General features: G+C 48.9%; 1 protein-coding gene across 5 annotated transcripts in view; it reads left to right on the top strand.

Annotated features, from left to right (window-relative positions):
- TENT4A (terminal nucleotidyltransferase 4A) overlaps positions 1–17,533 on the top strand; it is a 45,711-nt gene that overhangs the window by 14,891 nt on the left and 13,287 nt on the right. For all 5 annotated transcript variants that reach the window (XM_054504875.2, XM_054504873.2, XM_045863682.3 and 2 more), the window contains exons 2-5: positions 12,053–12,176; positions 13,218–13,264; positions 14,201–14,321; positions 16,474–16,581. In XM_054504875.2, the coding sequence (XP_054360850.1) occupies positions 12,053–12,176; positions 13,218–13,264; positions 14,201–14,321; positions 16,474–16,581 (400 nt within the window). The remainder of the gene's footprint in view (positions 1–12,052; positions 12,177–13,217; positions 13,265–14,200; positions 14,322–16,473; positions 16,582–17,533) is intronic.

Here is a 17,533-nt window from a genome sequence, read left to right as displayed (position 1 = left end):
CCAGTCTTGGTGACATCCCGTCCTCTATCAGGGGCCCTGGGACGACTTGTCCCATTAGGACAACAGCACCGGAAGTGAGACTCTTCATATCTGGCATTGGATACCTACTGAGTGGTCAGGGCGAGGCGGGCAGCCGGTGGGAACGGAGCAGCTCTAGGAGGTGGCGGTGGAGTGTGGAGGTTCCAGAGGTCTGCAGGAAGCCCCCAGGGCGGGGTGGTTGGTGGGAAGGAGGAGGCTCCGGGATGTGCTTTGAGCAGCCTGGGCAGACAGTAGAGGTGCTGCCCTGCCTGAGCCCTTTATGCAAGACGCACACCTCTGGCTGGTGGTTTAACTGCTGAGCCTTCCGTGAGAAGGGGTGGTGATGGTGCTTATCGGGGTCATGCTCGCTGAGGTGTGTCCTGCAGTGCCTGGACAGAGCCAGCAGGTGGTAAATGTCAGCTAATAAGAATATCGATACGATACGCTCACCAACGAATTGTGGGCTTTTCTCTGTCGAGTCTAAATGTAGCGTCAGACTCTTACTCAGCCCAGCTCTTTGGCAGCAGGGCCTGTGATGAGAGCAGGCACCATAGAGAAGGCCTGTTCGCTGTACCTGGTGTGGTGTGGCCAGAGAGAGTTGGGGTACTTGAGAGAACACCCCCTTCCTCAGACAAGTCTCTGGGCTCGTTTTTCCGCATCGTCAGAGGATTTTCTTGGATTGTGGGGTCGTGTTTCTGGGAACCCTGTCTGGTGGGGGGAGCCTATGCTGCAGTCTGGAGTCACTTCCTGAACCAGTGGCTTGGTGGCACTGGGGTCAGAACTTCAGGGCTGAAGGGGCCTGTAGCCTGCTGGACCTCGACGCTGAGCCGTCAGTAGGGTCCCCTAGGCCTCCACGGTGCGGGGTCTGGCTCACTTGTGGGCTGGGACGGAGCCAGAAGAAAATGCCCCTGCTGATGTCCTCCCTAAGGTAGAGGCAGGAGACCAGAGACTTAACACAAGCGTAGAGAGGTCTGCCCTGTAACCTTTGGAGGTAAAGTTGGTGTCAATTAACAAAGCTGAAGTGATGCTTTTTTTTTTGGGGGGGGGGTGGTTATGATTATAAAAGCAATAATGTACTTATTGAAGAAATTGGGAAAAACCGAAGAGAAGTTACCATAATTTTCCCGCTAACATTTCAGCGTATTTCTGTCTGGTTTTTAATGCTGCTCTAAGTATATCACACAGGTGCCATCTTGTATTTGTTTAATTCAAGGTAAGTGGTTCCTCCATCATCCAAAAGCTCTTCTAAACAATTTTAAAATATTATGTGGATATACGTGATTCTCTAAATAGACTTTTATTTACAACTTTCCACTCTCTGTAAAGGGACCCACAGTGAGTTTCTGCACGTATTTCTGTATGTCGGGTCACTTGAGTGTGGCTTCCCAGCTCTGTGGCTAAACCCCCAAGTCCCAGAGCTACACAGCTCTGGCTCTGAGTCTTGGCTGTGTGATACTGGGCTGCTTACCATCTGCCTGAAGAATACTTAAGTTTTCTCATCTGTAAAAGGAAGACGGTAGTATTTGCTTTGAAGACGGTTTGGGAGGCTCTAATGAGAATGCTGGTCATGTGGATCTGGTACTGTGTCGCATTCCCCAGAACAGTAGTGTTTTCAGACTCTTACTAATCTTCCTCACGAGACTGTCCCAGCTCACCTTCCCATCGAGGGTAGGGATCTCTGGAGAGACGACAGAACATACAGCCATTTTCATTTCGAAAATGATGCCGCTGCTTGAGCTAGCAAACAAGGCAGGGGACCCGGCTTTTCGATGTAGCCATGGGTTCCCTCTGAGCACCGTCCGGGGGGCTGCGGTCGTGGGTAATTGTGCTGCTGCTGCCGAGCGTGAGCCGGTGCAGAGGGAAGCCCGGTGAAGGTACCTCCTCGGCCCCTCCTCGCCCAAGCAGCGCTCCGGCTGTGAGCGCATCCATAGGGTTGAGGGTCCTAGACTGCACTGTGGGCTCTCTAGGACACCAGCGTCAGGAGACTGAGTCCTTTGGTCATTTTGCCCCTGTGGTCGTGGGTTGTGGACGTGCTAAGCAAGCTGTTTTTCTCCAGCTGCCCTTGCATCATGGGGTGGTTTTGGGGGTTATGATGCAAAATGGTCCTGAGTAGTCCTAACTCCACCACTGGACTGTTGACTCAGGTTGTGAAATGCTGGGTTAGCTTCATTCTGGTCTGTAGGATGCTCCCAGGTGCTTCACCAGAGTTTCTCTAGAAGCCACGTCTGAACGTCCTTTCTTCTCTAGCAGTAGATTCAGAAGAAATGCATTAAATTAAGGACGTTTGCTATAGCTTTATTGCAAGCTTCTGGTATCTGTGTTCTTTCTGTTCTGGGAGGAAGAGAAGACTGCTGTGGTTCTCTGGCTTCTGAGTGGCCCCAGGGCCTTTTCTTGCACTTGCAGTGTGATTGGGTTTGCTTTGCTAAGGCAGAAGAGGGTCATTTCCTTTGCTGTCCTTCAGTTTAGGTTCTGAAACTCTCTCAAACCTCTACCTGCACCATGGTTCAAAGTGACTGATCCCAGGAGGGTCTTAGAGGGAAGGGGACAGAGAGCTCACTTTTCCTGGGAGCTGAATGTGCATGGACCGGAGTTACAGTAGCATTGATGATTCCAAACTGTAGAGCCCTTCTGACCTGGCTGTTTTGTGAATGTTCAGATGGCTTTAGCCTCTTCAGCCCAGGTTGGCCTTGCCCTGCCCCACAGCACCTGTGCCCTCCCAGCCCACCCTGTCTACTCCAACCCCAAGGAGGTACCCTCCTCTTCCTATCTGTTGCTCTCAGCCTCCTCCCCTTGTAGCAGCTTCTCCCAAGGGCCTCACTCTTCCATTAACATGTTAAAAGCACTTGCAAGGGTAGCTTTGTTCAAAGCCTTCTGGAGAGAAACCTACACAGGGTCTTTGGAGTGGAGATCTGCTCATGGGCAGGCCTTGAAAGCAGGCTGATGGGAGCCTGGCAGGGCAGCTGCCACATTAACAACATAAGGGAACTTTCTGGAAACACACTGGGTTCTAATTTGCAGTTTCAGTTGTTTTCCTTCCATTTTTGAGCTTTTATTTAAAAAAATAAACCTTTGAAGGTCTTCTCAAGGTGTTCTAAGTAATTGGTGCAGGTATTAATTTCCTTGTGACATAATTAAAAATAAATAAAAATGATTTGTAATTAGTTCATTAACTGTATCAATACATGGGTAATTTATAGAGGATCGTTCACACCTGAAAATAGAAATATCCAGCCATTCCCGCATGGATGTCTGCACTTACCGTGGGCTTAAGAGCCCATTCTTTCCAGTTAGGGTCTGAGTCCGCACCTGCCTCTTCACAGTCTGTGCCTGTCGCTTGGGGTGGGGCCTGAGTCCTTCATCCCCCTGAATGTCCATCAGCACATGCTTTAACGTCCATACCACTCCAGTGGTTAACTCCAAATGGTTTGACTAAGGCATTATTTTGGGCAAAAATTTAGACTGTGAACATTGTGGAGCCAAGGGGAAGGAGCTCCAATTTCTGAGAAACCACTGGCTTTTGGAAGGTTTTAAGAAGAGTGTGTGTGTGGGGGGGGTGGGTGGGTGGGGGAGATGGAATAAATTAACAGTGGAAGATAGTTTCTAGTATTTTCTATTGCATTTTCCATTGTAATGGAAAGCTTGGTTTTCCCCTAGCATTTGGAATTGACCAAGTTCCTGGGGGATGTTTCAGGTAAACTGGGACCTGTGGTTAACAGTACAGACAGGGACCATGGGGACAGGGGCCCTGGGAACCAGTGTTCAGGGTTTAAGATCTCAGGGAGCTGGGAAAGTCCAACGTGGTGACTCTTTAGAGCACAGGTCCTATTTAGAGGTTCAGGTGCTGAAAACTGGAGGCGTGTTGGAGGCCATGCACGTGTTCATCTGCCTTCCCTGTTCCGCTAAGAAAATGATGCATAAAATCTGCCCTATCACTTTCCTTAGAAGAAACAGTGGGATTTAAAATCTAGGGGAGCAGACAAAGCCACCTGTGCTTCTCCCCTCAGGACAGCATCATTCACCGTCAGGCGTGTTTCCTTTGCCCCCTTTCTTCCCACGCTGTTTTATTTAAAATACATTTCATTGTCTTCACTTTGGGCCCCTTGTTTCTTTGTTTCCCTTTACCTGCTGCAGTGCATCCTCCCATCCTCCTTGGTGAGTACAGAGAAGTCACCTTTGGGCCACTTGCAGATGGTTCTGGGGCTGGGAGAAGGGTAGGGGACCGGCTCTGCCTGGGGCTGGACACCCAAGTCCTGCGCTCACCTGTGGTGCCTGCAGAACCAGCCCCGCCTCCCTCGCTCTAATTCAGTTAGACAAAGTTGAGAACTGTGGAAGCCCACCAGCTCAGCTTCTAAAATCAAAAATCATCCTCCTGCAGTGTATTCATCAATAGCTCTATTCGCTGTGAATCAGATAGTTTGGTTTGCTAACTGAATAATACATCTTTCACCTTCTAAAATAACCCATGGAGTTGGGTTTCATAAATATTTATAGCAACCATACACCGGGTGCTGGTATAGACACTAAAATGTTGCTGACCTTCATTATTTGGTACTAAAAGCAGAAATGAATTTGGGAAATGTACTAAAAATTGAGCAGTCATTACCTTTTGAATGGGGTTGGGCTCTTGTCAGAGAGTAATTGTAGGTGAGGAACGTCTTTGTCATTTATCACAGAGCTTTATATTCTAGTATTCTATTTAGTTTAAAAATACACTGGGAAATAATGCTTCAGAAGTCCAGTACTTTCATGACCAAAACTGAAATTTACTGCAAACTGGTCTCACCGTTTCTATCTTAAAATACCCAGAAAATGAATCATTCAGGGCTTGCTCCACTGTGGTGTGTCAATGTGAGATTCTCCACAGAGAATGCACCTGATCTGTACCGGCCGTCGCCTTGCTGGAGTGTCCGCATTCCGCTTCTCCGAGACAGGACGTCCGAGGTGTGCCGTGTCCGCCCCCCCGTGGCTCGCAGCCCTTCTCTTGCACACAGGGCAGCAGACCTCCTTCCCCACTGCGCGTGCCCAAGTGGATGACCTACTTAAGATGAGAAATGCCTCCACAGGCAGCATTCTCTCTCCCCAGCAGTGTGTACACTTGGCTTCTTGGCTTAGGAGGAGGTTTGTGCCGTGCAGAGGTTCCTAACTTGATTCATGGCTCTGTGGCTGGAGAGTGGTGGAGTGGGCCGCACATTTTCATGGGTCCTGGCGTATACTTTTGTTGCCTCCCCAACATGCCGTGGGGCCAACTTCTAATCCCTTTTTTTGTTGAATCTGAGGTGCCATTGCATGCAAAAAGTTGAACCATTTGAAATTGTCGTTTCTGTGGGTCAGAAATACAAACTTTGTATACACAACTTCCTGTAGAGATCAGCTGACCAAAGAAGATGCACCATTGTGAAATGTACCTTGAAGGAAGGAAAACATTTAATTTTGAACTGATCTGATGCCCAGCCATTGATTGAAAATTGCATCCCAATTTCAGACATATTAGTGCCTTCTAGTGAAGATAGAAGAACAGTCTTTGCTCAATTCCATAATTAAATCAGTTTCTTTGGAAAATGCCCTAATCAGGCACCATTGTTACTAACCTCTTGTTAAGCCATTAAAGCATAGTGTTGTAAATGTAGCAGTATGTGTTTAAATTACATCAAGAACTGTTACGTTTAGGGGCGCCTGGGTGGCTCAGTTGGTTAAGCGACTGCCTTCGGCTCAGGTCATGATCCTGGAGTCCCGGGATCGAGTCCCACATCGGGCTCCCTGCTCAGCAGGGAGTCTGCTTCTCCCTCTGACCCTCCTCCCTCTCGTGCTCTCTCTCATTCTCTCTCTCACAAAAAAAAAGAACTGTTACGTTTAGCTTTGACACACATGGCTCTTTCTGTCCACATTTAGCCCCAAGATTTTAAAATGTTTATTTTAGAGGAAGTTTGGAAAAGAAGAGTCCCAAGACCTATTAGAAGGTGTTTTGTTTTTAATTGAGGTATAGTTGTCATACCACATCACATTGCTCCCAGGCATAGGACACAGTTCCCTAAGTCACCCAGTGCTCCCCGCAGAGGAGTGTGATCACCATCTTTCCCTCTACAGCACAGCGTTACTGCATTCCCCGTGTTGTACTTTTCCTCTTGGTGACTTATTTTATAATTTGGAAGTTTGTCTCTTTTAATCCCTTTCGCTTATTTACTCAGTCCCCCACCCCCTGCCCCTCTGGCAACCATGTTTCTTCTCTGTGTTTATGAGTCCATTTTTGGGCTTTTTTGTTATTTGCTTGTTCTTTAGATTCTACCTGTAAGTGAAATCGTATGCTCTTTGTCTTTATCTGACTTCTTCACCTTACATAATACCCTTTAGGTCCATCCATGTGGTTATAAATGGCAAGTTTCATTCTTTTCTATGGCTAAGATTCCATTGTATATGTGTGCTGCATCCTTGTCCATTCATCTATCAGTGGACACTTGAGTTGCTTCCATATGTTGTCTGTACACACAGCCAAGAGACACATGAAAAGATGCTCAACATCACTCCTCATCAGGGACACGCAAATCAAAACCACGATGAGATAGGACCTCACGCCTGTCAGAATGGCTAGTATCAAAAAGATAAATAATAGGTGTTGGCGAGAATGTGCAGAAAAAACCCTTGTGCACTTTTGGTGGGAACGTGAATTGGTGCAGCCGCTAGAGAATAGTACGGAGGTTCCTCAGAAAATTAAATACAGAACTACCATATCATCCACTAATTTTACTGGGTATTTACCCAAAGCAAATGAAAACAGTACTTTGAAAAGATATGTGCACCCCTATGTTTATTGCAGCATTATTTGCAGTAGTGTGTTTTTAATCCACTTGGCCTCCTGTTTGGGGGGCGGGTACAGGTGGTGGAGCCCCGTAAGTGAGCCTTATCCACAGCGGGCTGCTTCTGTTGTTGTGGGCTCCCAGGCCTGCAGGATGAGAAGAGGGAGGACCTGGGGGAGGGGACAGGGCCCTTGCATCCAGTTCTGGAGAAGCTCGAGAAGTGTGCTCTCGTGGGGCTGCCCCTGTCTGCTTTCTGTTAGGTTTGGCCTGTCTCAGGTGAAGTTGAGGAAGCAGCAGGCAGAGCTGCCTTTCTCAGATGGACCACTAGTCACACGTGGCTATTTAGATGTAAATTAAGTCAGATGAAAAATCCATGTCCTCGGCTGCAGTAACACGTTTCAGGTGCTCAGTAGCCCCAAGCGCAGAACATGTCCATCCCCACGGCAAGTTGTGTCGGCTGCACCCTGCTGGAGAGCACATGGCTCTACTCTCCTCTCCCTGCGGCCGACCTGCTACCTGTGCACCCCTCAGCTGTCTGCTCAGGGCCTGCTTAGTGAACCCAGACCCGCACAAGCCAGCTTTGCTCTGGGAGCTCACTGCCTTGGGTGAGGCAGATGGGAAGAGGCATCAGGGGTTTGGAAGCCTGACTAACTCGATCTTTTTTTTTTTTAAGGAATCTATATTCATTAAAATTAGAAAATGCACACCAGCAAAAACAATATAAAAATCACAATCTTGTCATCTAAAATGCAGTTGACTTTTTCCTGTTTATTTTTTTAATTTATAGGATGAGCACGTTCTTATAAAGAACAAACAAGCCTCAAGCAGTCTAGAAGTATCTGTAGTAGAAAGTGGAGTGTTCTCACGCCGGCCCATCCTGCTCTCCTCGGTGGGAAACGCCATGGGCATTGGCATGTGGCCTTTTAGACCTTTGTATGTATTTGGTGCATATATGGGCCAGACATTCATATGGAGGGGGGGCCATGTCTTTATTTATTTGTCTCTGCACCAGCCGTCTGTCATGGGGCTCTTTCCTTATCAGCGCACACACATCTTCCTCGTTCTTAATGAGTGGACATGTCTCACATGGGACCATGTCTTACGGCCAGAGGTCTTGCAGTGAGCATGCACTGTGGATTCCTGTGTGTGTTTCATGGTCTCCCATCAGAGGGTCCCGGAAGTTATAAATTATCAGCTTACCCCAGAGTAGGCCAGGGCCTGGTCTTTGTGCAGTCAAATTTGTCATATTTCTGCCATGTGCATCTGTCATTTGCTTTTTAATTTGTTTACACTCAGCATGTTTTTGGATAAAGTTCTTCAGTCTTTGTGTTGTGATTGTCATTTTATATTGGAGTCTGGAAAAGCCTCCTCCAAGCCCAAAATAGTGGATGGTTTCCTGTGGTTTTTAGCTTCTGTTTGATTTTGTTCACCTGAAAAATTCAACTCTGCATCTGTATTATATTTTCAAGTGTAGAACAAGGCAGGAGTCTCACACCACGTTCTTCAGTTTCCTGCATCAGGGTTTGGTTTAGCTACAGAGAACAGAAGTAATGGAACATTGGTGGTGCAGTCTAGATGATGGGCTTATCCTTTTTTCTTGCCTACCTTCCTTGCTCCACACTGGGGGCCTTTCTCAGGGTCATGTGGGCCTCTCTTCCCTTAAGAAACCTTCTGAGAAAGTATGTTGCCAGCCCCCGCCAGGGCTCACTGGCCACCTGAGGTTGGAGGGGCCCCTCAGCATCCTAGTGGACAGCCAGCTTCTGCCACATGAGGCCGTGTCCCAGGGCCTCCCATTAAATAATCGTAGTTTCCTGTTGGTTTTGAGGTGCCACCTCTGTGATCTGTTGTAGAGGAGATTTTTCTGTGACGGTCACAGCATAGAAATTATCATGGAAGATTTGGAGACTGACTCTGGTGGGCTGACATTGAGTTCTATGAGGTAGCAGCTAACTGTGGAGAAGGAGACCAGTGTGGTTTTATGTAGATCTGCTGTCAGCTGTGAAATGCCTTTGAGGTTTTGATATGTGAGAAGAGTGAGCTTCCTTGTGTTTGTTTCTGAGCAGTAATGATCATGTAGACATAAATGATTATGGACATAACTATGAACTGCTTTGGAGACTTGAACATGTGGGTGTATTCAGGATTGGAAGTCATAGACTCATAAAATGACCTATGTTGTAGCTGATGCCTGCAGTTGGGCATGTGGTTGATAGCGCTTAATTGTGAAAGTATGTTGTCGGAAACATAAAATGCAGCTTCCTAAAATGATGAGAATTACATGTAACATTAGTGTTGAGTAAAATAATGCAAACTGTTTAGCACTGTTTGGGATGTGAAGTTGGAATATATTTTATGGGGAATGTAGATCTTAATTGACAGGCTCATAAGTGAAATATTTAGTTAACCAAAACGTGCTTTGATTGATCCATTCATGGTGGTCAGATGCTGTCCATGAGCAAGCACTGTTCTGGTGCTGGGATCACGCAGTGAGCTGTGAGCCCCGCACCGTGCTCGGGAAGGGTGTGGGGGGCAGGGGTGCTGCTTCCCCTGTCCGGTGTGGGTTCTGTTGAACCTACTCTGATTCCGCCGTTCTTCCCAGGGTGGGCAGCCGTCCCCTCCCTGCTCGAGTCTCCTGCCCCTCACCCAGTCCTTGGTGCTTCCTTACTTATTGGAGGGTTCCCTGAGGAGCCCACTGAGCAGGAGCAGGCAGCTGAGGGGGCTCTTGGGGTTCGCCCAGATGTCACGATGGTTAGACCTTCCTGTGTCTTTCTGGGCCGATGGTGCCCTCACGCCCCAGAGCGCCCTGGTCTTGGGGCAGCTCCTGGAGTCATGCGGTGCCTCGCTGAGCTTTGTTCGCCTCGAGGAAGGGCCAGCAGGGGGACTTCCTGTCCAGCCAGTCGGCCGGGAGTGCCCCTTCTAGGCAAAGCAAGAATACACTTTCTATCTAATACTTGTTACGGCAGGTCACTTTTAGGCCCGATTTAATGCACATTTCAGACAGGTGTGTTGTGAGCACATCTTACTGGCGGAACAGGACACTTGAAGTCAGGAGGCCTGTGTGTTCCGCTTGGCACCACTTCCTGCTCTGGGAGTGTGGGCGTGCCTCGACCTCGCTGTTCATCTCTCCTGAAATACGGGCAGTGGAGAAGTGCCCGGCAGCCCCTCCTTGTGTCCCAAGCCGGTCAGAAGACATCGGATAAAACTGACACTGTCCACTGGTGGGGTTGTGTCTGCAGACGGGCAGCAAGCCCTCCCTTCTTGCTCCTTCCTTTCCTGGTGTGTTGAAGGTGACTGGGCTCAGGAGTCCTGCCTGGGAGGCTGGGGGGGGGGGGGGCAGCTTAAAAGAAAGTTGATGGTACATTCTGTTCTGCAGGTCACTGCTGACCTGCAGTGACAGTTGGGCGAATTGGTATGCCCTGTTTACAAGGTGTTTTAATGTATTAAATCTGTGGGATGTGGATAGAGTTTCAGCATGCTAGCTCTGGTATTCTTTGATGACTTTGGGCCGATTGTTTAATTAATTAGGCTTCTATCTTTGTTATTTTGCTTCTAAACTTTATACTTCTGTTACCAGGACAGTACTGAGAGTTGTAGGAGAGCATGCGTTCCTTGTGCTTCCCATGAGCCAGCTTCTCACCTAAGGTGATGGCTGTTCAACGTCACAGACTCTTCTCCGGAGGAGCCCCTTCTGCCTTCCAGACAGTTTTCCACCGTGTCAGTGACTGACACAGGAGACCCCTAAGACGTCCTTGCTAACAGGGAGGGTCGCCTGTGGCTCTTCCCTGGTGTGGGCACTAATCCGCTAACCTGATGTACTGAGTCCTGCTAATAATGTGGCCAATCGGTGGCAAATTTTAGGTAACGTCTCAAACTTAAACAGGCCTGCTGAGCTGCCGGCAGGGCTGTGGTTCCATGCTTTATGGTGTCGTTGGTGCTTACTGACTGTTGAAGTGATGGAAGCTTTACTCCCCAAACCTTGGAGTTTGATAGATATTTGGAAAAATTGCTGCATTTTAATGTTGTATGACTTAGAACCTTTTTGGATTTATAGAAATTGGACTCGTGGCTGGCTGAATCACCATCATGGTTGAGTGAGATTTTCTTTTCTGGATTTTCTAAAAAATTAAACACGGTAAACTTAATTTTAAGTTCCAGTGATAGCCTGATTGTATTGCACGTGTACCAAGAACAAGGGTGTTGAGGATTGATTTCCTCCTAGAGTCCTGTGTGTGCTTTCAGTGGCCTCCAGGCGCCTTCAGACCTGCTGCACAGTGTTAGGAATGGTCGCTTCATGTGATTTTTGGGGGTGCAGGCAGCACTTCAGGTGAGACAGAGAAGGGCCGATAGAATATGTGAGGTGATACGATGCCCCTTGCCTTTGTCACTGGACACTAATCGGTCCTGTTGAGAAGTCTTCCCTTCTGGTATGTGGACTATTTTGCTGGCTATTGAGCTAACATTATGTTGTTATTGAGCAAATTTTATTTTGTCTTTGTTTTATTAATCAAACTTTAGAGTGGAAGCAGGTGAATTTGATTTGTTTTAATTCCCAGGATTAGATTACTTGGCCCCCTAGAATTCATCGTTCAGACTGACCAAGGATGACGGTCTTTCCTTCCCCCAGAAGGAGTCTTTGGTGTAGGTCCTTGGCCCTGAAAGTGACCTCCCCAAGCCCTGGCCCACCCCAGGATGGGCTTTTTCGCCCAGGGTGGGCAGAAGGTCCGAGAGGCGGCTCCTGAGGCAGAGGTGTGAGCGAGGCGGTGCTCAGAGCTCCCTCTTCTGCCGGGAACGCTACAGTTGGATCTCTGTTAGGAACAGAGGGCCGGACACATTGCGCCCTATGCACATTGGCTCGGGGACCTCCTGGGTGGCTGGCACCTTCAGGGGAGGACAGCTGAGTGGTGGCCCCGGGGACGCTTTGCGGCCTGCAGGGCCTCCCCGGCTGTGGGGGCCGCCGTGGGACTGGGAGGCCCTGCGTGAGTCCCACTCTGGCCTCCAGGGATGGGCTTCCCTCGGCCTCCTAGCGCCGGCCCCACAGTGACTGTCGTGGACGCGGCCTTCAGTGCCCAGAGGAAGTGTCCGACCTCGTGCTGGTGGGATGGGCCCGCAGTCTGGGCCCCGGCCGCTGCCGCGATGTCTGCCACAGGGCTTCCATTTTACCTGGTGCTCGCGGAGGAGAGAAGAGTGCAGCGTGGGCTCGACTGTAGCGGTAACTCGAGTGTGTTTTCTCTTTTGTCCACCAGACTTCATGAGGAAATCATTGACTTTTATAACTTCATGTCCCCTTGTCCTGAAGAAGCAGCCATGCGACGGGAGGTGGTGAAGCGGATCGAAACTGTGGTTAAAGACCTTTGGCCAGCGGCTGACGTGGGTTCACTCTTTACTTGTGTCACACCAGGGACGGCAAGCGCCCGGGGTCATAGTGGGCCCCCCCCACCCCAACACACACCGGGCCTGGCCCTTGTGGCTCCCAGGCAGGGCTTCCGCAGGCATGGCCCCGGGGAGGGCGGCGGGGGGGGGTTGGCCCCTGGGACTTGGTGAGACCTGCATGTTCCCAGGCCCTGCCCCGCACCTTCCCGAGCAGCGCCCCTGGGGTAGGGCCTGTACCCCGTGCTTCACATGCCCGCCGGGTGAGGGTGGGGACCGTGGGCCGAAGGAAGTTTGTTTCTGGAGTAGTGTGGTTATCGTTCTTTTCAACTCGCCTTGAGGTTAGAAATTCTACCCCTCGCCCTCATTACACAACACGCAGCATATGTTCCTTTTTGTGGAACTGGAAAGAATTTCCTCACCTAGCACTTGACTGTGCACGAATGTGTGTTCCTTGAGATGGGGGCCATGGGCACTTGGGGTGCTTGGCATAGGCAGTGACATACGTCCTGTGACCAAGTTGATGACGGCCCAGGGCGCTTATCCTCATCAGTCAGCCTCCCCCTACTGATGATGGTGACTGGAGACCACCCAGTGATGGATGGATGAGCTGGGCTGGGGAAGGCATGAGTGCTCCCAGGGGACAGGGGCAGCCCCTCCATTCCCTTCTTCTTCTGTGATGACATTCCACATTTTTGTCTTTAAACGTGAGTGCCCTGGGGCAAAGCCCTACCTCTGAGCCTTGGCTACAGATTTGAAAATTGTTGTCAGCTTTGAGCAGTTGTGGGAAAGGCCAATAATTGTCTCATCTCTTAATTGGAGTTGTTAACCATTCCTTTTTGGGGTAGGTCTTTAAGGTAAAGGTGAAGAGGATTTTGTTTGATGGTGCTTTGCTGCACCCCTGGCCCCCGCCCTGTGCCCCAACTTGCAGGGCAGGTCTGTTTTCCCCCAGAGTGGGAGTGAGGCCTTTTAGTGAGCAGCGGGGGAAGGCGGACTGTTTGAATTGTCCCTTGTTGTGAGACAGCCGCTCTTCTCTTCCAGGTACAGATCTTTGGCAGCTTTAGTACAGGCCTTTATCTCCCAACCAGGTGAGTACCAGATCTGAACCGCTCCGGTTAGTGCTGATGCATGTTTAGTTGGGGTGGGCCGTGTCTGCATGCGCGTTAAAGGCTAAATGTAGAATTCTCAGGCTACAAGTGTAAGCTAAAGGAAAAGACTGTGGAGTACAGAGGGAAAATTGCAGGAAATAAAATTTAATCTAGTGTTATGATAATTGATTGTGTTTTTCCTCTTGCACTTTATTTGGTATGTTACAAAAATGCTGAACACCAGAGACATAAAGACCAGTGGGAGGGTCATGGGAAGAAAATGCGGTAGAAAATATCTGAAAGTTTTGGATATGTTTTTGAAAATTGATCTTCTATTTCAATGAAGATTCAAGCAAAATTCTATTTAAACAGTATTTTATAAGTATTTTGTATTTTATAATTGAAAAATGTCCAATAAGTTTGCATCGTAAAATTGTTCTCCAGTGTTTCCTTGTCAGGAACTATCTCGATACCCAAATCAATTTTATGTGCATTGTTTCCTTAAGAACTTACTCTCTCCTAACCCACTGTTAACATTTGGACTGTGAAGAGGCTGTGCTCTCAGAATTTGGGGTTGGCATTGGCAGGGCCAGGAGGGAATTGACCAGATTCCAGGTGCTGGGAAGCCCCGGTCAGCAAGAGGGAGGCAGTGTAGACGGCACAGAAGGAAGAGCCGGGAAGCCTCAGGGGGGCCAGCATTTTCATTTCAACCTCTTCAATTACTGGGGATGCTGTAACACAACATCCTTGTGTTACGATAGTTCATAAAGTGCATCTTCCCTCCCTCAGAGGGTTCGGCTTCAAGCGGGTGTGTGTGTGTGTGGCCCTGGAAGGAGATGGGAGTGTGCACGCCGTGGTACTAGTCTGCCCCAGATGTGTGTGTTCCTGGAGAGTGATGTGAACCAGGGCTTCACGCTCACTTGTTCTTCTGTCCAGTGACATCGACTTAGTGGTCTTTGGAAAGTGGGAGCGTCCTCCTCTGCAGCTGTTGGAGCAAGCTCTGCGGAAGCACAATGTGGCCGAGCCGTGCTCCATCAAAGTCCTTGACAAAGCTACAGTAAGTGGGGGGCCCTGCGGAGGCTTTCTCACACTCGGCAGCAGTTGTGAGTCACCTGTGGCTTTAGCTTAGGCTGTTGGCAGGGGTTACAACTTACACTTTGGAAGACTCCGCTCCTTCTGATATAAATGTACTTGTGTTTATTTAGAATATTAGAATTACCAGCTGAGAACCTATTTCATGACGATCCGAACGACTGCAGGTTGTGAGAGCATCATGCTGCACTTGGCACTAAAATAAGATCAGTGAGCTTTCGTTAGGACGTAAGAAAAGGACGCATTCAGGTGCTGCCCGTTCAGGTGCACACAGTTGATGATGAGAGCATGGTATCTGCACAGAAAGGGATTACCATTTGCCAATTATATTTAAGAAACAAAACTCGCCTATTCCTTTCATTGTTCAAAATTTTATCCATATAAAGACCTTTGATCATGGGGAGAAGTTGGAAGATGAGGCTGCTTTGTTGTGTGCTCATCAAGGTTTATCTGAGTCCAAGATTAGAGACGGTTCAGGAACTGAAGTCACTTGCCCGCTGTATGGTCGTGATTAGAGCCCCCGAGCCCTTCCCTCTTGGGGCTCGGCCATTTGTCCCGTGGTGTTGGCTCCTCGATGAGAACGAGGCAGTGGCGGTCTCTGGCCAGGTATCCTGGTTTAGATGTAGAGAGGAGCTGGAGAGGCCAGGCCTGGTTGTCCTGGGCTCCAGAGCATTTTGGCGGACAGACCGTGTCGGGTAGTAACTGCTTTCACACACGGTCTCCTCTGCTGCTAGGGGTCCAGCATAGACTTAAGGGGAACTGAGCCCCACTGGTCTTCTGCTGCCCCTTTCTGTCATTGCGAGCTGGTGCCGGGCAGCCCCACCATCATCTCATCCGGGGCCCCGGGGCCCAGCGGGAGGGCTGTGTTTAAGAAGAAAGCTTGTGTATATTGAACAACCACTGAAAAATAAGTATTGTGATGCTGTTACTAATCTCTAGGATCTGGGGTTCAACCTGTGGGTGTATTGGAAAGTGTGTGTGTGTGTGTGTGTGTGTGTGTGTGTGTGTGTGTGTGTGGCAGGCGGGCACCAGGAGTGGTTTTGGGAAAGCATTCGTGAGTGTAGAGAGGAAGGTGCTCCATAGCTGTGCCCAGTGGTGATGGGGAGCAGGAATTCTTCGCAAGGGAGGTAGTATATTGTAGAGATATCGGCTTCTTCTGAAACAGTTTGTGGTGAGTTCTTTGGGAAAGCCTTTAGTTTTCTGCCTTCCTGGACCACACCTGCTGTGGCTCACTGTGCCTGGCGGTCCTGGCAGTTTTGATGATCTCCAGGAGTCGCCGTCACCACCAGCTGCCCATCCCTGTGTCCTTGGCAGTTTGCGGCCAGATTAGGTGTGCACCCCGGATTCTGTGAGGTGTCCTAAACCTTTCATTAGACCTCATTTGTTTTGGTTAGGGAACATCCTTTTCCATTTCTTAGAGGCTGAAGGAAACAATTGCCTTTTGTTGCTGGAAGAACACAATTTTGTGTGGGGGTTGGGGAGGAGTGTGGTCTGTATGGCTGCTGGGGCAGCTTTGATGAGGCTGGTTTTGAGCACCTTGTGATGGTGAGTCTTTTTGATGAGAATATTTCCAAAATAGCTTTTTATTCTCTGGTTTTACAGGGAAGTGGTTTTTTGGTTTTGTTTTGTTTTTTAGTTAAATTGTCTTAGTGAAAACCCAAAGTAGAATTGTTTGGAGAAACAACATCAGCACAAAATAGAATTGAAAAACTGGCTTTGAAGTTACTCTGAATGTTTTCAGAAATTCTTGCAAATGTAATTTGGGGACCTGGAGCTCCTCTGCATCATCAGGCACCTCCGGGGGGACAGGGACTTAGTCAACTTCTCCTGTAGCCCGGGCCTTCCCGAAAGTAGTGGCTGAGGCTGAGTCAGGCCAGGAGGGCTGGGCGGAGGTGACCACTGGCCGTTTTCGGGGCGGGGGGCAGGGGGGCCTGCGTTCCAGGGACTAATGAGGTTGACACTGGCAAAAATCCCTTTTCTTCTCATTTTTTAAAATCTCTCAGCTCTTTTGTGAGTTAGGGAACAAACCTCTCTGTACAACATAGGAAAAATTTTGATGCCAGACTGCAGTGAATGTTGGCCATTAAGGTATAGTTTTTTCAATTAAATCTTTGCAGGTACCTATAATAAAACTCACGGACCAGGAGACTGAAGTTAAAGTCGACATCAGCTTTAACATGGAGACTGGGGTCCGGGCTGCGGAGCTCATCAAGAATTACATGAAGGTGCTGCCGTTGGCGAGCTAGGACTGTCAAAACGGGGGGCAGGTTATGTTGGGCATCTTGCGGAACTTTAACCTGAATGATAGTCTTTAACGATAAAGACTGTACAGTTAAATTATTTATCCTACAATATTATTTCTAGAGATACTTGGAAATTAATATAACTTTTGTAGATTTACTTTCCTATTGAGTGTTATTTTAGAGAGCTTGGTGAAAATGTTCTTTCTCACGATTACAAAATGACCGTCCCTGGAGCTTAGCGCGCCTGATTTGCGAGTTTAGTTTATTGGAAGTAGAATACATCATGATATAGTTTGCTTACTTTGGATCGTCTCAGTGCCTAACGATGGGCTAGCAGACTTGTTCATTGAGCTGACCAGGTGTGTGGTCTAGTTAAACAGATGGTCTTTCCCTCCTATCTTAGGGAGAGGGGTGAAATCCTTTATAGAGGCAACCCCAGCATCGTAATCTGGATACTGCCTCTTCCCACAGGTTCAGGGACCTTGTTCCTTCGGTTTTTCCCTTAACTCTGCAGCAGCAGGCTTGTCTGCCTTAACTGCTTCCCTTAACTTCTGTGCCCAGGAGAACATGAAAACAGAAACTTCCACTGTCCCCACACCCTCTTCTCCAGCCTCTCTCCATTTCCTTGTTACCTTCACTCTGCTCTCCCTATTCTTCCGCTCTTGTTTTCCAGCCTCATGATCTGCCCTCATCCCGACTCCTCTCTTGGGGGCGTCTGGGCGTTGGAGTTTTGCACATCAGTTCCAGGACCTTCCTGGCTGTATCCCCTCCTCCCCTTCCTGCCCCCGACCTGCACCTGTCATGGAGCAAGCTAGGCCATGGGGAATAATTGGAAGGAACACACTCACCCATACTCCCTGAGCTCTTCTTTGTTGGAGGAGCTGCTCTGCTCCAAACTCATACCTGCAGAACCGTGACCTGGGATGTGGCTCCC

This window comes from Mirounga angustirostris, unplaced genomic scaffold, assembly GCF_029215605.1.
Source record: "Mirounga angustirostris isolate CCGP_5_RB_7025 unplaced genomic scaffold, mMirAng1.0.hap1 SCAF_7, whole genome shotgun sequence".
Classification (NCBI taxonomy): Eukaryota; Metazoa; Chordata; class Mammalia; order Carnivora; family Phocidae; genus Mirounga; species Mirounga angustirostris.
This window is presented reverse-complemented; position numbering and strand designations above follow the sequence as displayed.